This window comes from Cricetulus griseus, chromosome 5 (assembly GCF_003668045.3).
Source record: "Cricetulus griseus strain 17A/GY chromosome 5, alternate assembly CriGri-PICRH-1.0, whole genome shotgun sequence".
In the NCBI taxonomy this organism is placed as follows: Eukaryota; Metazoa; Chordata; class Mammalia; order Rodentia; family Cricetidae; genus Cricetulus; species Cricetulus griseus.
In genome coordinates, this window is record NC_048598.1 from 112,774,426 (window position 1) to 112,797,499 (window position 23,074).

A 23,074-nucleotide genomic window follows, 5' to 3' on the forward strand; every position below is an offset into this window, starting at 1 on the left:
TCTTTCTTTATTCTGTACGTTTGGTGTTTAATTATTATGTGACAAGGGGACTTTCTTTTGTGGCCCACTCTATTTGGCGTTCTGTAGGCTTCTTGTACTTTCATTGGCATGTCTTTCTTTAGGTTGGGAAACTTTTCTTCTATGATTTTGTTGAATATGTTTTCTGCACCTTTGAGTTGGGTTTCTTCACCTTCTACTATACCTGCTTCACTGATTCTGCCAACAGAAACTACAATGGTGATACTTACAAATATTTACTCTCATTTACACCGCCAGACTGTTCTTCCCTATTATATGTAATTGCATGACCCCTCCTCTGGAGAATTGATGAACATCATCTCTGAATCCACTGGGTTAGTCTTTCTTTCTTAGGTCACATAAACTACTCATGGTTAATGTGGCTACAATTTTGACTTAGGGGTGACCATAGTTATGAATGAAGGAATTGAAGACATAAAAGATATTACAATATAAACAGACATTTGACTGGTATTTCTTTACTATGTGGGGCAATTTGATGTGTACATTAAAGTACATTGGATAACAACCACATCTACATCTTAAAACACAAACATCAAGTACAATGAGAAAACAGGGACATGCAAGTGATTAGTGAGCATATCAAAGTGAAAATAACATTGAATGAAGACATTGAAGTAAAGACAGAGACTGCAGCTTCGTGGGAAAACTGAGAAATCTTTGTGAATGAATTGTTACTTGCAGACAGTAAGAGACCTTGGAACATTCAGACCTAAATGGGATGTCTCTAGCAAATGTCTGCTTTCAGGCCTCAGGAAACGCCATGGAAGAATGAGGCAGAAAGATTGTAAGAGCCAGAGAGGATGGAGGACATCAAGAAAACAAGACCCACATGATCTAAATCCACATGATCAAAACTCATATGAACTCACAGAGACTAGGGCAGCATGCACATGACTGCATGGGTCTATACCCGGTTCTCTGCATACATATACATATACATATACATATACATATACATATACATATACATACACATATACATATACATAGGCTTCCAATTTAGTATTTTCATGGAATTCTCCAGTATGTGAATGAGTGGGTCTCTGGTTCTTGAGCTCATTTACTTCTGTTTATTTATATTGCACAACTTCAATGTGTTTAGTTTTATCTTATATCTTATTTTAGTTTGTCTTATCTTTCTCCCTTAGATGCCTGTTTGTTTTCTAATAACAGAAAGGGAGTGGGTTCAGATGGAATGGTAGGTGAGGTAGAGGGAGTAGAGCGAGAGAAAATCATAATCAGGGTTTATTATGTGAGGGGGAAAACTCTATTTTTACCAAAAGGAAAAATACTTTTTCAGAGTCAGAAGAGTATAAAATGAGGGACATTTGGTAAAACTTACAGGAAGCAAATTTCAGATCAATAAAAAGAGATTTCTTAATAATTAGCTCTGTCTTAATTTAAAATGAGATTCCTCAATAGAGGATCATCTCTCCCAGTGAGATGTTCAACAGAAACCATATGTTAGTAGCACAAGACAACTTCAAAGGATCTGCCCTCTGCTGAAATCTTGTGATTCTCTTTCCCACTTCCTCTCACTGCTCTGATCCCACTGGGTGAATAATTAAGGAGCAGATAGTCTACTCAACAGAACATTGCAAATCAGATTTCCCACTGTTCTTGGCCCCCTCGAAATCTCCAGTCAAGATATCATGGTGGCTGCCCTCACAAGACTGGCAGTGTGGAGGAGTTCATAGTGTACTAGGTTATTTCTACATGACAGATTTGTTTGGCTCTCATATAAACAACCTAACTCATCTCACTTTCCCTCCTTTCTTACATAAAATGCATCACATTTGCCCAAGCCTTTTTGAAACATTTAAGCATGTAGTCAAAAGAGCACACAGAGAACTTAGAGTACAATATATAATATAAGATAAGATAATTTGTCAATCTGGAACTTTCACTGGTTGATTCAAACAAACATTTGTAGAGTAATTGTTTGGATGCATTTAATTACTTGTTGGATATATTCATTTTCTTAAAAATGGCACTGAATTAAGGATTTAGCTAAAGTCAGGATTCTTACTAAAATGCTTTGTAATGCTGTCCCATGAAAAAAATCATCTATACATATTATTCATAAAGCTTGCTACTATTTACTATGGAAAGCACAGAGGTGAATGAAAAGGAGACGTTGCTCTTAGGAGGTTTTCAGTCTAATGGTGTACACATAATGATAGAAGGACAGTACAAGGTGCATCCACTGAGTTAGACAGCTCTTTGAAGAGAATGGTTTAACTAGCTATGAAAAACTCAAAGTCGTCTCCATCAAAGAAGAGGCAAAAGCCATAAGAAAGAGCAGTAATTCTGAAATTGTCTGTCCTTTCTCTGGGAAAGTCAATCAAGGAGTTTCTCTTGATAGGAATAATATTCACCCAACTTTTATCATTCTAGAGTTGAAAAGAAACTGCTTGGTTTTAGTTGAAAGGATGTAATCAGATCTACAAACTACATAAAGAATTAAGAGTATCAGTAAATAGATAAACTGAAAATGCTGTGCAATTTATTTGATAACAATTGGAAATTAACAAGGAGTTGTGAAGTCCATGAGTGGAGAGGATGGATTAATAGGTGACATGAGCTTTCATAAATGTGAATACCTTGTTGACTGAAATGAACAAATAGAAGATAAGAGAAGGCAGAAGTATGTAGATGGAAAGTGAAATATCAGGTAACCATTTCCAAACTGACATAAGCTTTCAATCTAATATAGTGTATCTCCTGGAAGATTAAGGAAAGGTATTGACCGTTAATACTAGAGTTCTAATCAAGTGTAAAAACAGAATGTTAACATTACTTGGTATAAATAGGCAATGGCAGTTAATTGTGAACAAAGACAGGAATTTGATTATTAAAAGATCTGGAGATTAAGGAAAACTAGATACATTAGTTAAGAACTTTTATTTTTGCTTTTGGTATGTTGACTTTTGGGCTCTACTAATATTTCAGAGGTTGCCTTCACTTGGCTAGCCACTTCCTATAGATAATAAAAGACTGTTCTAGAAGCAGATGTTTCTCAGGAAAACAAATCAACTCCAAATCAACATTCCCCATATATCTATATCATTTAACTCTTATTGACTAGGTCAGTATCAATACAGAGTGCTCTGATCACCCCAGTACCAGTACCAGACAACTAGAATCTGTTGTTGTACCCCAAAACTTGCTTCACTGATTCTGCAGTGAAGAAACAGAAACTACAATGGTGATACTTACAAATATTTACTCTCATTTACACCACCAGACTGTTCTTCCCTATTATATGTAATTGCATGACCCCTCCTCTGGAGAATTGATGAACATCATCTCTGAATCCACTGGGTTAGTCTTTCTTTCTTAGGTCACATAAACTACTCATGGTTAATGTGGCTACAATTTTGACTTAGGGGTGACCATAGTTATGAATGAAGGAATTGAAGACATAAAAGATATTACAATATAAGCAGACATTTGACTGGTATTTCTTTACTATGTGGGGCAATTTGATGTGTACATTAAAGTACATTGGATAACAACCACATCTACATCTTAAAACACAAACATCGAGTACAATGAGAAAACAGGGGCATGCAAGTGATTAGTGAGCATATCAAAGTGAAAGTAACATTGAATGAAGACATTGAAGTAAAGACAGAGACTGCAGCTTTGTGGGAAAACTGAGAAATCTTTGTGAATGAATTGTTACTTGGGGAGTATAAGGGAGATTGAACTATATATTACAAGAAGTATATCAAACCTGGGCCTGGTCTCCAAAGTTGTATGGAATACCAAGGGATTGTCAGGGGAAGAAATTAGCAGATACTTATCTGTAGGGAGACACCCTAGCCCCGCCCAATAGTCATGGGACAGGTGCCTGGTGGACCCCGGACTTGCCCATAAGGGCGTGGTGAAGGAAAGCCAGTGTGACATAAGGGAGCTTTTTAAGGGCTGCACTGGAAGACCCTAGCCCTTTTCTGGCCCCACTTGCTGGGTTCCTGTAACCTCGCTCTGGTCTGCCTCTTGCTCTGGTGTTTTCTTGAATAAAGAGACTTCACCATCCCGGATCACAGTTCATCTTTGGCGCACGCTCTAACCCTTAATCTTCACTTATCTGGTATTTATTTGCTGTGAGGATAGGTAATTTAAAGCTTAGATTAAACCTCAGAAAATTGCTTAATGATGTTGGTACATTAAGTAAAATTTTACTCAAGAAAAGCTAGCCAAGAAAACAGTATGATGAAGGGGAAAACTCAATCACAGAGATAGTGGAAATCGAGAAACAATGATGGAGATGGGGCTCTATGTGATACTATGGCAGATAGAAATAAGGTGGCAGATGGTACTCTGTTAGTGGAATATGATAAACATAATTATTCAGAAAGGGATGGGGGGAAGTGTTGGACCTGTGTTTTAACTATCAAAAAGAAGCACTATAGAAAAGGGGGTTCATAATGTTGCAAGGAGAATATCAAGTGAGCAGAGATTAAACTCTAAAAAAATTTATGAGACTATTAGAGCCTTGATGGCTCCAAACAGACTTCTCCTAATGGTAGGCCAAGGACAAAGGGGAATATTTGCTGACATCTTTAATTCAAATAAAACCCCAAACTACTCATTTATAATGTGGCTATAATCTGTGCTTAGAGGTGACCATAGCTAGTAATCAAGGGGCTGAACATGCAGAAAACATAGAAGACATTACAAAGTCACCAGATATTTATCTGGTGTTTATTTATCATGTGGGGGTGATTTGATGTGTAAATTAAAGCTCACCAGAAACTTTAACCAAGATGTCATAGAGACGCATTTAGCTTAGATGACTTTTTGTTTTTATTCTTTAAAAGGAAAAAAGAAAAACAAGATTCTTAAAAAGACTAGTTTTCTCTCCCATTAAAACATATTCCATTTCTACGATAAAACTTTATTACAGTATAACTGTAATATATGAGGATATGATACTATCCCAATAGAATGAAAAAGAACAAGAAAAAAATAGGCAAAGCAGAAAGGCCAACTACATCATAAGGTTTAAGGAAGGCTGTAGTGTTTTATAGGATGCTTGGTGGAACTTCCTTAACAAACTGGGGGCTAAACAGGTACTCAAAACAGGTGAGACTGTGAGCCATGTGGAGAGAGGAGAAAGTACTTTCTCGGTGCAGGGGACTTCTGCTGAATGCTTTTTCGGCATGTTCTCATTTGTTACCATTATTAACCACACAGCAGATGAGGAGCAAGGACAAAAAGAGGGCAATTATCTTTGCCAAGCACAGCCAGTGCAAATAATAGTCTAGATGTAAAACAACGTAGTCTTACTGTGAGAACTCACATACTTTAAAACTCCTGTGCTCTCTGCAAGCTCAAGCTTGATTTTTACCCTCAGTCAGTCCTCCTACCTGAGAGGAAGAACCCCCATGAAAGAGAATGCCATGGAAATGAAAGACAATGCTTGAAGTGCAGACAGACTGTTATCACTTTATTAATTTACAATTTTTAACTCAAGTATTAGGAAGTTCTGAGCAATAGTAAGTGAGCCCCATTCTCAAGCTATGACATTTAATGCACAGTAACAGTGCCCTCATGAGTGCGTCTCATCGTGATTGGAGCCCTGTGGATAAATTGTGTGTGTGTGTGTGTGTGTGTGTGTGTGTGTGTGTAATATATATGTACATGCATGAGTCTAGAGTCAAGAGGCTAATGTTGGGTCATCTGAGTCACTTTCCACCATAGTTTTAGAGACAAGGACTCCCACTGAACCCGAAGTTCACCAAATCAAACTAGGCATGCTGACCAGTGAGCCCAATGGATATTCCTGCCTCTAACTTCACCTTCCTCCCCAGTAAAACCCTATACCACCTCCTACCCCTAGGCACTGGGGTTACAGAAACATGCCACCAGTCCCACATTCTAGGGATCAGAACTTAGGGCTTCCTGTTTTACAGAAAGAACTTTGCAGGATGAGCCATTTCCCAACCCCTTCATTATAAACATTTAATACCCTCAGTTGACTTTTAGTTCTCAAAGACATCCAAATTCTTATTTTTCAATACTGTCCTCCTCCTTGTGAATACAAATCAAAACAAATGATGTAATGAGAAACCCATCATTAAATGGAGAAAATATAACAAATTATAGAGATTTACCATGGAAGAAACATCATTCAAAGGGGAAGAATTTTGTTGTAAGCTCTTTCAGAAATGAGGCAGACAGCCTCTCAGATGAGTTTGGCTCTGGTCATCTTTCTCCCAACACAACTGATTAAGTTCAAGGTTTTGATAGGTTACACAATTATATTTTACTCTGTAAACCTATTTCCCATGCTGAGATGCCAGAAATACCAAATTACAGTCTTCAGTTTGGAAAAACAATGTCTCAAGAATGCTTTGACATCTCACACACTTTGACTTGAGCATTAGGACAGAGGCCATCTATAGCACTTAATTCTCTCTTTGTATTAGTGTGGTGTACAGTGACAATACTTGGCACAGCTACAATAACCTAGAGGAAAAAGTACAATTAAATTTGGAGTTGGATGGACAGAAGAGCTCAACCTCTCAAATTCAGGGCAACATGAAGTACTAACTGACCTTGCTTCTGGGTACAGCTGCAAATGCAGGCCTCTAGCCAGAGAGCAAAATGAAGAAATATGCCATGGATACTGCCTCTGCAGGCTTTCCAGCTCTGCCTGGAGGTAAGAGCACAAAACTAATGGGAAACTTTTTCTGTCAACCCAACCACAACCATTTTGCCAACTTTTGCAAGGTCTTCAAGGAATGTCCATCCTTCAAAAAACCCATCTGAGGCAACCCCAAAACTCCAGGTGACAAGCTAATTGTCATTCAGAGTAAAACTGAGTGCTGGCAGCCTCCTAAATTTCTAACAATAAAGGAAAAATGAAATCAAGACACAAAGGGAAACAAAGTACCAATGGTTTTCTTCTGAGATGGAGTCTTATTTCCACCAGGGTGGCCTTGAACTCTCTATGTAGCCAGAGCTGGACTTTAACTCCTGATCTTTCTACCTGTACCTCCTAAGTGCTGTGTTTTCAGACTTGCACTACCATACTTGGTTTTCTTTGGTGTTGAGAATACCCCCCCTTTTATAGACTTACACAAACAATTCTTTTGTGGAACACATAATATAAACAACACCCAAACCCAGGGATAATAAAAAATTTAAATCAAGAGAACATCTTGAGCATTAAAATCCACTCATAGAGGGGACAGAGAACAGGAAGGCTCATGACTCTGTAAAGAATATACATCACCAGCTTTGTCCCAGGATTAACTAGGCAATTGTCCTCTTAGGTAGCTATTGTGTACAAAAAAAAGTGTCCAAAAGGTTAACTATATTTCTCAGCACAAAGAATTCCTTATTTGGCTCAGACTTAACCTATGAACACATTATTATCAATGTCTGTGCTTCCTTCATAGCTCTTATATTCCTCTAGGTCCTAGGATAATATAAAAGAAAATCAAAGTGGATACCTACTGACTTACAATTATTACCCCAGGGTGAGGTGAGGAAGGCTCAGCAGAGTACATGAGAAACAGATATAGGAATGTTTCATGCCTACCTCAAGGGTTACAGTGATTTCTTGTGATGTTCACAAATATCTGAAACCTCTTTCTCAGAACAATATCATTTAATCATTCCTCAATTACGGCCCACTCCCAAGGAGGCAACACAGCTATCCAATATTTGTAGCATTATGTGCAGGTGTGAAGGACAGCACAGAGAAGATGGAGTCTGTTGATGGTTTGCCATCATTAACTGTGCCCTCTATCCTAGAAAATTGCTTGAAACCCTTCAGGCACATGTTATATTTTTTAGAAAATAATATATATTGATATTGAAAAATCATTATGCTTTTCTTTGTACATGTGTTAATTCATTTCAACCTTCACATAGTAATAGAATGATGGAATTCCCAACACAGTTGCAGCTTTGCAAATAAAGGAAATGAAGTCTGGATGACTAAGTAACTTGGTCAAATGTACAAAAGTTGTAACAGTGACACAATTCAAAGTAAAGGCTTTTTGACAGGATCTAGAGCACCTGTAGACAGAGGGAAAGTGAGCTCTAGCTACATGGTACATGACAGAAGAAAACAATCATGAGAAAAGTTGGCCCTCCACCTGCCACCTGAGGTGAGTCTGGGCACTGTTCTGCCCCCAAATTGCCCTGTCACACCCTCCTTGCTTCTTCCTGAGCCTGCCCCTCGAGGAGAGTGAACCCAGCCAGACTGGAAGGCCCATCCTGAGTCCAGACACACCTCACTCTTGGTTCCTCCTCTACCCTTCACCCTTTACTTGAAGAGACTAGAAGGTAGGGAGAGACCCACCAGCACCCACTGGAAGAAGGGATGGGAAGATGACAGAATAAGAACACACTCAACAACAGAAAGGCCAATATGACACCACCAGAATCTAAGGACGCCATACCAGCAAGAAATGAAAAGCTCAATGCAAAAGATGAAGAACAGATGGAACTTAAAAATTATATTATGAAGATGATAAAGACCATTAAAGAGAAAACAAGAAAATTCCTTAAAGGAATAGAAGAAAAAAACAAGCAAAAAATTACATGAAGTGGAGGAAAAGACAAACCAAAAAATTCAGGAATAAACAAATCTCTTAAAGAATCTAAAGAGAGCCAAGAAAAAACAATCAAACAAGTGAAGGAAACAATTCAAACAGTTCAGGGTTTGAAAACAGAACTAGAAACAATACAGAAAACACAGAATAAGGGGATGCTAGAAATAGAAACGCTGGGCAAACAATCAGGAACCACTGATGCAAGTATAACCGATAAAATCCAAGAGATGGGAGAGAGAATCTAAGGTGTTGAATACTCACTAGAGGATATACAGTCATTGAACAAAGAAAATCTCAAGTCCAACAAGTCTCTAACACAAAATATCCAGGAAATAAGGGACACAGTGAAAAGAGCAAACCTAATAATAATAGGTATAGAAGTAGGTGAAGGTATACAGCTCAAAGGTACAGAAAACATATTCAACAAAATCATAGAAGAAAACTCCCCCAACCTACAGAAGGATATGCCTATGAAAGTACAAGAAGCTTACAGAAAACCAAACAGACGACCACAAAAAGAAGTCCCCTCGACACATAATAATCAAAACACCAAACCTTCAGAATAAAGAGAAAATATTAAGAGCAGCAAAGGAAAACCGCCAAGTAACATATAAAGGTAGACATATCAGAATCACACCCGACTTCTCAATGGAAACTTTGAAAGCCAGAAGGTCCTGGATACATATCCTACAAACACTAAGGCAGAATGGATGCCAACCCAGACTACTGTACACAGCAAAACTTTCAATCACCATAGATGGAGAAAACAAGATATTCCATGACAAACCAGACTTAAAAAATACATATCCACAAATACAGCACTACAGAAAGTTCTAGAAGGAAAACTCAACAAAGATAACTACAATCAAAACACCATAGGCAATAGATAATCCCACTTTACCAAACAACAAAAGAAAAATGGGGGGAAATCCACACATAATAACACCACCAACAACAAATCCAAAACAAACAAGAATCGACAATCAATGGTCATTAATATCCCTCAATGTCAATGGTCTTAACTTGCCTATAAAAAGACACAGGCTAACAGAATGGATATGAAGACAGAATGCATCCTTCTGCTGCATACAAGAAACACACCTCAATGTCAAAGACAGACATTCCCTCAGAGTAAAGGGTTGGGAAAAGATATTCCAATCAAATGACCCAAGAAACAAGTTGGTGTAGCAATCCTAATATCTAACAAATTAGACTTCAAACTAAAATCAAATAAAAGGGATGAAGAAGGTCATTTCATACTCATCACAGGAAAAGTTGATCAAGTCTCAATGCCCCAAATACAAAGGCACCAACGTTCGTAAAAGAATCATTGCTAAAGCCCAAATAACAAATAAGAACTCACACAGTTATATTGGGAGACTTCAACACCCCACTCTCACCACTAGACAGTACCACCAAACAGAAACTTAACAAAGAAACAAAAAAACTACCAGAAGTTATGACCCAATTGGGTTTAATAGACATCTATAGAACATTCCATCCAAACACAAAAAATATACCTTCTTCTCAGCGCCACATGGGACCTTCTCTAAAACTGATCACATACTCCACAATGTAGCAAACATACACAGATACAAAAACATTGGAATAACTCCCTATATCTTTTCAGACTACCATACTTTAAAGTTAGAATTCAACAACAACACAAATGGCAGAAACCCTACAAACTCATGGAAATTGAATAATGCCCAATTGCACCATTCCTGGGTCAAGGAAGAAATAACAAAAAAAAAAAAATTAATGACCTCTCAGAATTTAATGAGAATGAAAACACAACATACCCAAACTTCATATGTAAAAACAAAAAACCCAGGAAAGCCAAAACAACCCTGTACATAAAAGGAACTTCTGGAGGCATCACCATCCCAGACTTCAAGTTCTATTATAGAGTCATAGTCCTGAAAACAGCTTGGTATTGACACAAAAATAGACAGGTTGACCAATGGAATCGAATTGAAAACCCTGATATTAACCCACACACCTACAAACACCTGATTTTCACAAAGAAGCTAAAGTTGTACAATGGGAAAAAGAGAGCATCTTTAAAAACTAGATTCGTACATGTAGAAGATAGCAGATAGATCCATATCTATTGAAATGCACAAAAGGATCAAACACCTCAACATAAACTCAGCCACACTGTACATATTAGAAGACAAAGTGGGAAATACCCTTGAATTAATTGGTACAGGAGACTGCTTCCTGAACATTACACCAGTAGCACAGACACTGAGATCAACAACTCATAAATAGGACCTCCTGAAACTGAGAAGCTTCTGTAAGACAAAGGGCACAGTCAGCAAGACAAAATGGCTGGAAACAAAACAGCCCACAGACTAGAAAGATATTTACCAACCCAACATCTGACAGAGGGCTGATTTCCAAAATATACAAAGAACCCAAGAAGCTACTTTCCAAAACACCAAACAATCCAATTAAAAAGTAGGGAACAGAACTAAATAAACAATTCTCAATAGAGGAATCTAAAATGGCTGAAAGACACATAAGAAAGTGTTCAACATCCTTAGCCATAAGGGAAATGCAAATCAAAACAACTCTGAGATACCATCTTACTCCTGTCAGAATGGCTAAAATCAAAAACACCAATGAGAGTTTATGCTGGAGAGGTTGTGGAGAAAGGGGAACACTTCTCCCTTGCTGGTGGAAGTGCCAACTTGTACAGCCACTTTGGAAATCAGTATGGTGACTCCTCAGGAAAATGGGAATCAGTCTACCACAAGATCCAACAGTTCCACTCTTAGGCATATACCAAAAAGAAGCACATTCCTATAACAAGGACATCTGTTCAACGATGTTCATAGCAGCACTATTTGTAATAGCCAGGAACTGGAAACAGCCTAGATGCCCCTCAACCGAAGAATGGATAGAAAAAATGTGGTACATTTACACAATGGAGTACTACTCAGCGGAAAAAATCAATGGAAACTTGAAATTTGCAGGAAAATGGATGGAACTAGAAGAAACCATTCTGAGCGAGTTAACTCAATCACAAAAAGACAAACATGGTATGTACTCACTCATATGTGGATTTTAGACATAGAGTAAAGGATTACCAGCCTACAATCCATACTGCCAGAGAAGCTAGTAAACAAAGAGGACCCTAAGAGAGAGATACATGGTCCCCTGGAGAAGGGGAAAGGGTCAAGATCCCCTGAGCAAACTGGGAGCAGGGGAAGTGAGAGGAGGTAGCTAGGGGAATGAGTAGGGGAGAAGAGGAGGGATGCAGAGGACATGAGGGAGCAGAAAGTTTGAGTCAGGCGAAGAATAGAAGATAACAAGAATGGAGATATCATAATAAAGGGAGACATTTTAGATTTAGAAAACAGGCACTAGGGGAATGTCTGGAGACCTACAAAGATGACACCAGCTAACAATCTAAGCAACAGAGGAGAGGCTACCTTAAATGCCCTACCCTGATGATGAGATTGATGACTGACTTATATGCCACCCAATAGCCCTCATCCAGCAGCTGGTGGAAGAAGAAGCAGTCACCGGCAACTAATCACCGAACTGAACTGGAATCCAGATGCAGAGAAGGACGAGTGAAGAGCAAAGGGGTTCAGACCTTGCTGGTGAAACTCATGGAAATAGCTGACTTGAACATCAGGGAACTCTTGCTCCCCAGACTGATAGCTGGGATACCAGCATGGGACTGATCCAGACCCCAAGAACATGGGTTTCAGTGAGGAAACCTCAGAAATCTATGGGACCTCCTGCAGTAGTATAGTACTTATCCCTAGCATAGGTATGGAATTTGGGAGTCCATTCCACATAGAGAAATACTCCCTAAGCCAAGACACACAGGGGTGGGTCTAGGCCCTATCCCAAAGGATAGACTCTGATGACACCCTATGGAAGGCCTTACCAGGAGGAGCAGAAAGGATATGTGATAGGTAGGGTTTTAGTTGGGAGTAGTAGGGGAGGATGGGAGAGAGAAGGAAACTGGGATTGTCATGTAAAACAATCTTGTTTCCAATTCAAGTAAAAAAAAAAATCTGAGAAAAAAAAGAAAAAACTCACATGGGACCAAGGCTATCAGAGAAACTTTGACATTCATTGACCTCCACAACCATTGCAACAAAATGGTTTTTGACCACCTTAAATATGGAAATAGGGGGATAAATAGAGTTGATTGAAAAAGAAGACTTTCCTGCCTTTGGGTTGTAAAAATGAAAAGTATGCTGACTTAAATCAGGTTGTTGAAAACACTTCTATGAAAGTGCTTCATGTACTTGACTTCAAATGCCCAGTTTAGTTGCTGAAATGAAAACATAAGTGCACCTTCTATGAAGATAAATACATGGTAGATGCTGTTATATATAACCCAAGGGTAGGGAAGATATAATGTAGAAACTTAGACTCTTAAGCACTGTATTTAGTCACCTGCTATATGGGTCAAAACAACCTGTGATTTGCCCTTGTAGATGTATGAATATTTTCAAGTGAATGTTTTAAATCAGGCAGGCAAGTTGTTTGAATTTTTTAAGCATGTGCCCTAAGCACATGATACATCTTAAAGAGCATAACTGCACAATTTCATAGAAAGGAAAATTCCGACCTTAGCAATATGTGATGTCCCAGTGGATATGGGCATGGAGTGTCTGAACAGGCTGCTGAAATGCAGCAGGGAACTTATAACAGCCAGTGAGGCATGAAATGTGAGAGGAATAAGGAAGCGTGTTCAGGTTATAAAAGGCAGCCTTAACTGTTTGCTGATGTAATTGCAATAGCTGGAGGTTTATCCATAATACACTCCATACACATAAAAGTGAAGTAAAGATGAGGCGCACTGAGTATGAACACTGCTAAAATATGAGTGAAAGAGGAAAAGGGGACAGAGGCAAAACAGTCCAAAATAGAAAAGAAAATGAAAAGGCAATGGTAAGACCCACTTGAGAGAACCCAGATTGCAATCCAAAGATTTGTAAGCCTCTAAAGGGGCCAAATGAAACTGTCAAAGGGGAACGTTTTCATTTGCCAACACAAAGCTGAACAATGGTAAGAGAGGCATGGTTTCCTAAAACAGATGTCATAGCTATTGACTGGTCCATGTTCCTCACTGGACTCAGTTTTAGAATTTATCATTGAGGTCTTGAGTACTGGAGTCTGGCTGAGGGACACATCAGACCATTCTGTGAGCTGTAAAATTCAGCAACAAGGAAAAGAGCAAGTAGCAGCATACGGTAGGGTGTTGAAGTCAGTGAAAAGGACAACATTAAATGCTTGCATCTTCCTCCACATTGTTATATCCCCATCTTGTCACCTGGTTTCTTCTGGTTTTAGCATGCTCATCGGTATTTGGAGAGGCTTGGTAATAAAACTTGGTCCAAAAACTCCAGCAAAGTGGTGAAGTGTGGCATAATCAGCCATTTTAATCCCCCATGAAAGCAGACAATAGAGGAGGTTGAACAGCCCCAGGAATCCCACTTGAGAACTGAGGATCATAAGAAGATTTTAAGATTAAGAAAAAGTGATGGTATTAGACCTGGTCTCAAGAAATTCGACAATATAAAAATGAAAGCAGTTCAAAAAGTAGCTCTGCTACAAAATTCTCAGTGCCAGTCCAGGCTTCAGTGAGCACTTAATCTTGTGGGAAATCCAGCCCAGAGGCAAATGCAGAACAATTGTGAATTCTACCCATTAGAACAAAGGGATGAGGAAAATCATGAGTTCTAATGAGATACTTTCACTGCAAGCAACACAAATAGATGTAGCCAACACAGGCAAAAGGGAAATGTATCCCATAGTTGTTAAAGGAAGGTAAGGAATGTGTAATAGGAAAGACTCAAAGAGCCACTAGGTGCAAAGGACCTGCACCTAGTCCTTTCCCCTCCTTGAAGCACTCAAGATTCCTAGTCTGGAGGGTCTTGTCTTTTTCTTGCCCTGTTGCTGTGATAAAAATACCCTGACAACAGCAACATAAGAGAAGGAAGGGTTTATTTCAATTCACAATTTAAGGGTAGAGTTCATCATGGCAGGAAAGTCAAGACAGCAACAGTTTGAATTAGCTAGTCATGTCACATCCATAATCAGGAAGCAGAGAACAGTGAATACTTCTCAGATAGTTCTCTCTCTCTCTCTCTCTCTCTCTCTCTCTCTCTCTCTCTCTCTCTCTCTCTCTCTCTCTCTCTCTCTCTCTCTCCTCTCTCTCTCTCTGCACAGGGTAGCACCCAAGCCCAGAGAATGCTGCTGCCTACTTAAGTGTGAGTCTCCCTACCTCAATCGACATCTTCAATGCAATCAATTCCAATGTAATCAAGTGTCCAGTCAAGGACAATGAATGTTAGGTATTGTGAAACAAGCAAAAGCAAACATCTGCCTCATTTGTAGAAAAGAAATCTCTTTCTAAGGATTCCAATGCTGTCATTGCTACTAAAACATTAAGAAGGAATAGGACAAACCCATTACAATTGTATGTGTTTTGGGTCATAGATGCCTAGATACTTGGTTGAATGCTATTATGGGTACATCTATGGAGTGGTTGGGAATGAAATTAACATTTGAGTACATACATTGATAAAGCAGATTGGCCTTCTTATTGTGAGTATGCCACATCCAGTCAGTGTGACTCAATGAAAAAAGAAGAATGGCCCTCCTACAAGCAAGAGGAAACTCCTTCTATTTTGAGCTGGGACATCAGTTTTATCTTCCCTTTGGACTCAAAATGGTTCTGCCACAATGAGACTAGGAGTCTAATCGTCATTTTCAGGCTATGGAACTTTTCCAATCCTGGAACTGTGTGACCTAATTCTTTCTAATGTCTCTCCAACATTCAAATATATAGGAAGGATAGCTAGAGATGAGTGATGTCTCGGTTTTATTTCCTGATGCTATGATAAAATATCCTAACCAAAACAACTTAAGGGAGAAAGTGTTTATTTGATTTATAATGCCAGGTAGCAGCCCTAATATTGTGGAGAAGTCAAGTTAGTGGGAACGTGAAACAGCTAATAATGTTGCATAAATAATCAAGAACAGAGAGCAATGAACTAAAATAGATGCATGTTAATTAATATTCAGCTTTATACTGTACACAATGCCCTGCTTAGATGATGGTGTCACCCATTTTGGGAAGATCTTCCCATCTCATTTAACAGTCTCAAGATAATCCCGCACAAACATGCCCACAAACCAGTCTATTCTTCATTTCATTGAAACTCACATGGTTGTTTCTCTAGAGTACCCTAACACGGTCACCTCCTCAAAGCAGAGATATAAAAAACGTTTTCCTCCCCAATATATTTTGAATAACTTCCTTTTATCATGTTTTTCTGTGGCCTAGTAGATGCTGAATTTATGATCAGAAGTCATAGCTCTTACATAATTCAACCTTAATAAAATTACAAGAATCTTTTAATCCTCACTTTTCTCACCTGCTGGTTTGGTCAATAACACCTTTAAAACATAAGGATTTTGAGAAATACATAGCATAACTAAGGGGAAATCCCCAGCTAATGCTTAATAAAATATTAGCTGTGAAATGCTAGTTAATTGCAAATAATAAAAAAAACATAAGTCAAGGCTGGGGCCTTATTACTTATTCTTTTATTTACATCCTCCAAGGATTGGGCATACCAGGTACTACAAAAATATCTGTGAGTAAACAATGAAATGCATTGATAAAAAAAACTTTGGGGTGGCCAGGCGGTGGTGGTACATGCCTTTAATTCCAGCACTTGGGAGGCAGAGGCAGGTGGATCTCTGTGAGTTCGAGACCAGCCTGGTCTACGAGAGCTAGTTCCAGGAGAGTCTCCAAAGCCACAGAGAAACCCTGTCTCGAAAAGCAAACAAACAAACAAAAAAAGTTGGGGTGTTTCTAAAGTTATATAAACTGCTATGTGCATGGAGTGAACAGTGTTGATGAAAGGGTTTAACTGAATGGTACCCATTGCCACCGACAGCATGCTATTACAGCACAAATGAGCAACTGGATAGGATAACTACAGTCTTGTAGAAGAGAAGTTGGACATCCTGCTGATAAAAGTATGGTCTTCAAGGAAAATGATAGAGCCAGTGGTGCAGGTTAAAAAATCACCTTATGAGGAATTGTCTGTCATCTTCAAAATTCCCAAAATTAAAGCCAGAGTTGCTCATTTCTTAACTGTTATGGCTACAAACTCTATTGAGAATACTCTACTAGCTTTCACCAAGCATCACTTCTCATTAGAAGATAACCTGTTAAGAACTGAAAAAAAAATCGTTATATTTCACATCCCAAGATTTTAAGGCCCAACTATCTCAGTTTAATCTCTTGCTTTCCATTTAAATAAATAAGTTTGGAACACTCTTTCATGATGTCAAAATATAAGAATTGAAGGAATTCATAACATTGGTTTTATAAAGACATCATCGCCGAGAACAAAGCAGACCATTCTCTCCTGACCCCAGTGTTATGAGTTTGTTGTTGTTGTTGTTGTTGCTGATGATGATGCTTTGTATAAGCAACAAAATTTGAAGTTAATGGAAATTAAAAACCTTCATAGAATTATAAAATAAAATATGTGTCTTATGTAAGATTCCAAGACTTTCATTTTGGGAAAACTAAGTCCAAGAAAAAAACAGCAAGATTTCCAATTTTTGCACCGTAAGTTTTGATCTTGATCCTGATTATCAATCAGTCTTACACTGTATTCTTTTAGCAAATGCTATTTAAGTATTATTGCCTAGCAGGAACTGTCCTATAATTAAAGGACACAAAAAAGGACAGTGCTCTTGTGAAACTTTCATCTTGGAAGGAAAAAGAAAAAAATAATCAACTAAGCAAACAAAAAAACTGAGATTGTCTTACAAAGGGAAAGATTCAGGTTGATGTACCCAAGTGACCCAGGTACTACATTAGGAATCCTCCAAAAGGAACCTTCCAAATAAGCAACATTTGAACTGAAACAATGACCCCCAAGAGCCAGACTGGTTTAGGTGAATGTATTCCAGACAAGGGAGCTGCAAGAGTAAAGTCTTGAGTATGAAGGGACAAAGAGAAAGGTAGAATGGCTGCTGGCATGCATGAAGGAGAAAGTGGCTTAAGAATAGGTGTCTGCAGCCACTATAGAAATGGTAACTTTGCTTACAAAGCAGAGGCTACTCCCAGCCCTGTGATCTCACAGTCTAGTGTTCCTCATTATCACTGAGCTAAACCTTTTCTGGCAACAAAGAACTACACTTCTGGAAAAATAACTGGAAAGCAGATTTGGCTCCTTTGCTGTAGGATTTTATTTATCTGTAACATGAGGCCATTCAGTAAGCCAAATGATTCTATAAAATGGATTCCCATGGATGGCCCAATCCATTTCTTCTACTTAAGGGGTGCCATTTGTTTCCCCTGGGCTGATGCAGACTAGTATGTCCAACTTGGACATTATGGAGTCGTCTGGGAAGAGAAAGGCCAGCAAGTGAGAAATGATGGATGGTTTGCCTCTGCCGAGTGCACTTCCTCAATGAATCAGCATCAGCCGTGCTGGGCCTTCCACCCTCTTCTTTGGATTGGGGGCCAACTCCACAGGCTCCTTAGGGATGAGAAAAATTTGTGCTTACATTTTTTTTCCTGCCTAAGGAACACGCAAGACAGTTCTGTTTTAAATCAAGCTCCCATCCAAGGCTTACCTCCACCCTCCACTGGAAGGGAAATGAGACAAGTGAAAATGGTTTAACTTACACTGAATAGATCAGAAAATTACTCAAGCATTCAGTAAGAGATTGAGGGAGGCCAGGGGCTATCTCAGGCGTGGCCAGGCTAAAGTGTTAGCTCAGGTCATTCTCACTTCCCTCCTCCAGTAATTCTGTGTTATAGAAAAGATCCCTTTATGCATCTGATGTTTGTACTGGACACCCATTCAGTTTAACTCCTGCATTCTAATGAACATAGTTTACAAATACCCCTTCTATGTGTCTGTCTGTCTGTCTGTCTGTCTGTCTGTCTATCTATCTATCTATCTATCTATCTATCTGTCTATCTGTCATCTAATAATTATCTCTGATGACCACAGAAGTTTAGAAATCAGAAAGTGCATGTATTGATCTTGGGCCAACTCATTGTAAGAAAACTTTCCTTTTCAGCCAAGTTTATTCTAATAAAACTTAATTATCCAATTCATATTGTCCTAGAAGTAAATTAGAAACTGAGTGAAAATTACAATAATGCCAAGTTTCTGAGCAGAACACTGTAATGAAGCATTGCTCATGAAGCTCTCACTAAGTGCCACTAAATAAGCATATTATAAGTGCATCGGATACTCTCTGTTGTCTATTTGTCAAAACAGTCTAAAATGTGGGAAAATAGAATCATAGTCATTGTAACTGCAAAATCCATCATCTTATCAGAACTGGAAAATATATTCATCATGTTCTTTTTACTCAGAAATGGAAACTTATGGCTTGTTTAGAAAAAAATATAGATATAACTAAAATACTGATTTTGATTTTTGCTTTACTATGTGTATCACAGTCATTGAACCACAACCCACAGGCTAACTTTAGACTCTAATTTTTGATTTTGTAAATAAGGTTTTATTGGAACACAGGCTTCTTCCATTCATTTCTATGATGTCTATCACACAGTTTCTTTACTTCTACAACAGTAAGGCTGAGTAGTTGCAACACAGTCTATCTTGTTCAAAGAGAATAAAAAATATTTTAAATCAAATGTTAATTTTAGTGTTTTAATTGAAACAAAATTATATCACTTCCACTCTCTTTCATCCTTCCATCCCTTCCCAATTATCTTTTCTTGAAACCCTTCTATGTCCTCCGATTCTCAAGTTAAAATCTTCTTTTTATTTGATTATATTTGTTGGTGTGTGTATGTGTGTGTGTGTGTGTACATGTGTGTGCTTGTTTGCATCACAAACACACAGACACACACACACACACATACACACACACACACACACACACACACACACACACACACACACACATATATATATATATATATATATATATATATCTTCCTGATTCCATTTTTATGTGTATTTGTATGTGGTTTCAAGACTGATCATTCTACATTAGACAAACAGCAAAGGAGCTCCTCTGGGAGAGGCTAATTCTTCTCCCAGCAGTCAATCATTGCCTGTCATTCTTTGGCTAAAGGAAGGATCCTGTGAAACTTTTCTCCCTCCACAGTTAACTTATCCATTAGTATGGCTTTTGTTCTGGTCTTTTATATACAGCCATTTCTAAAAGAGATTATTTCACAGCAGACTTCCTGGTTCTCTAGCTCTTACAATCTTTCTGCCCCCTCTTCCATGGTGTTCTCTGAGCCACAGATTCAGGAGCTGTGATACAAATGTATCCGTCAGGGATGGGCTCTCCATGATCCATTGATCTTTGCATTGTGTCCAGTTGTGGTTTTCTGTGATGGTATCTTTGCTGTAGAGAGATGCTTCTTTGATGACTGGTCATAGCTACCCTTACGTGTAGGTATAATGATGAATGTAGTAAAAACTATGCTGGGCTAGAAAGGTGAGAATAGTAGTTTATTTTTTAAGGTCCATGACCTCACTAGCCCTGGGAAGTTAGCTAGGTTTCCAGTAGCAGGCATGGTTTCCCTCCTGTTCGGTGAACCTTCAATCCAATTAGACAGCTTTTGGTTACCAGTGACATGTGTATACCACTTCTTACCCTTTATGCTCAGGTCATTTGGATAAGACTGCTTTTTGCTTTGCTTTGCCTTGCTTTGCTTTGCTTTGCTTTGCGTTTTTGAGACAGAGTTCTGATAAGTAGCTGAGGCTTTCCTGCAACTTGCTATGTAGACTAGGCTGGCCTTGAACTTAGAGATCTACCTGCCTCTACCTAGAGTGCTTGGACTGAAGGTGTGTGCCACCACACCTGACCAGGTAAAACAGTTTGATTGTTTCCTTCCCTTTGCAGCCTGCATAGTATTATTTGGAAACATAAAAGCTATACTACAGCAAAGAGGCTCTTAAGCCAGATCCAGTTCTAACTGGTCAATGTCTTCAATGTTTTTAAATTAATTTTTTGTAATGTTTTATTAGTTTAAATCAGGAACAAGCTTGTTTCACATGTGTGTCCCTTCTCCCTCTCCCTCCCCTCCTCCTCACTCCTACCCTCTACCCCCCCACCTTCCTCCCACCCCATCCACCCTCTACTCCCCAGGCAGGGTAGGGCCCTCAATGGGGACTCCCCAAAGTCCACCACATCATCCTGGGCCTGGCCTAGGCCCTCCCCCATGTGTCCAGGCCAAGAGTGCATCCTTTCACTTGGGATGGGCTCTCAAAGTCCCTTCTTACACCAGAGAAAAATACTAATCCACTACCAGGGGGCCGCTAGAGTGCGGAGGCCTCCTAATTGACATCCATGTTTAGGGGTCTGGATCAGTCCTATACTGGCCTCCCAGATAGCATTCTGGGGTCCATGTGTTCCCCCTTGCACAGGCCAGCTGTTCCTGTGGGTTTCACCAACCTGGTACTGACCCCTTTGATCTTCATTCCTCCCTCTCTACAACTAAGTTCCAGAGTTCAGTTCAGTGTATGTCTGTGGGTGTCTGCCTCTGCTTCCATCAGTCACTGGATGAGGGCTCTAGGATAGCATAAAAATAGTCATCTGTCTCATTATAGGGGAAGGGCATTTAGGTTATCCTCTTCACCATTAGCAAGTGCGCTAAGAACCTGCAAAGATTTCTCTGTGATACTTATAACAATAATGGAATATTAAATGCTTCTGAAAGTACCATAATTAGACCCAATATTTTGTACACTAACTTTTAAATATTAATTTTAAAAAATTCAAGTAAAATAAATGATCCCTAGCATGAAGGTAGAACAAGTAAGTAGTGCCATGTTCCAAGCCTTTCTGACAAATGACTCTCTGACAAATGGAGCTAAAACAGGACTTTCTCCTCCTTTTTCTCCAGCTTCCCTGTTTTCTTTGCATTTTCAACCTTGGAAAATCCCTCAGCACATCTCTTATGGGAAAATTCCTGTCTTATGCTGTCTTTTTATTAAACTAGTCCACATGGGCTGCTTCTCTATGAGGAGCATTTATTTGGTTCATTCATAATTCCAAAGAAATGTCTGACAAACTTCGTACATCATAAAATGAAGTTTGGAAGCTGGGGAGTAAACAATGAAAGAAAAGAGAGTGATATCCTCATCTAAGTTGATGGGGTCCCCTGGGCAGGTGACAAACTTTCAGAAACCTCCATTTTCTTCCTTCCCCACCAGGAAGACTGATGGCCACCATCAGGACAGCACATGCTCTAGATCCTACCTTAAGAACTATCCATGTCGCCAGCCGTTGGTGGCACATGCCTTTAATCCCAGCACTTGGGAGGCAGAGGCAGGCGTATCTCTGTGAGTTCGAGGCCAGCCTGGTCTCCAGAGCAAGTGCTAGGATAGGCTCCAAAGCTACACGGAGGAACTCTGTCTCGAAAAACCAAAAAAAAAAAAAAAAAAAAAAAACCAAAAAAAAAAAAAAGAACTATCCATGTCACAGGAAAGTTGAGTTCTTTTCATCATGTTGATTTCATTAGCCAGTGCTGTGAGCTTTGTCACTCTGACCCCTCTAGCCAGCAGAGGACTCAGAAGGAACAACATTGACCCCAGAGCACGAAAGAAATGGTCCATTTAAAAATAGATCTTGTACATATAATTCCTAGCCTGATGTGGTCTATGCAATCTCAATCTCAAAAGCTACTGGAATGAAGAAAATAACAGCAGTTTTCTTTGGTAAAACAATCCACAATTTGTCACATGCTTTTTAGTGAAATTGTGTTCTTTGCTCTAGTGATTTTCTATGAGGCTTTTTTAAAAAATGACCTTCTTGGGGTCTCTCTCTTCTACCACAGTCACCCTCCCCACAGCTCTCTCTGAGATTCTCTGCTCTCTCCTTGGCACATTCACTCACCCTAGGATTCACAGCCCATTGGAATGCCTGTTAATAAACGCCCGGATGCATTCTCTTTAGCTGAACAATTAAGAAAGATTTCTTAGAGACTGAACCATGTGTGACCTAAATTGGCTTTTAAAATGCTTTTCAGAGCCCAGGGAGCAACATTTGCAGCATAATCGCCTCTACCTTGACATTAATTATGCACCATGGTGTTCAGAGAGCAACCCTGAGCCAGGAATATAAGTGTTTGTAAAGTAAACATGTCAAGCAAGGCAGAACATTGTAAAAATGAAGAAAGTATTAAAGCCAATGCTGTTATGATCCATTTCCTCCACTCTTTTTCCTCCATCATAAGTCTCCTGCATTGAGGCTACAAAGGGATGGCATTTGGCTATTCAGTAGAAACTGAGGTGACTCAACAATAGTTATACTTTGGATTTCCTGAAAGGAAAAAGAGAGAGAGAAAGCGAAAGAGAAAAGGAGCTGCATTTTTTTCCATTCTGTGGTTGAAAATAAAAGGGGCTTGCTGATTTAAAGGGCTGCACAGCCTTGGGGAACCTTAGAAAGCA

General features: G+C 39.1%; 1 protein-coding gene across 5 annotated transcripts in view; it reads right to left on the minus strand.

Annotated features, from left to right (window-relative positions):
- The window catches only part of LOC100751845 (SUMO-conjugating enzyme UBC9-B), a 213,836-nt gene that overhangs the window by 16,569 nt on the left and 174,193 nt on the right, over window positions 1-23,074 (minus strand). The window contains exon 4 of one of the 5 annotated variants that reach the window (XM_027418650.2): window positions 17,853-18,163. The exons of the other annotated variants lie outside the window; for them this stretch is intronic. Within the exon in view, the coding sequence (XP_027274451.1) occupies window positions 18,092-18,163 (72 nt within the window). The 3' untranslated portion in view covers window positions 17,853-18,091. Of the gene's footprint in view, window positions 1-17,852; window positions 18,164-23,074 lie in introns of those variants that run through there. 5 annotated transcript variants of the gene reach the window in all.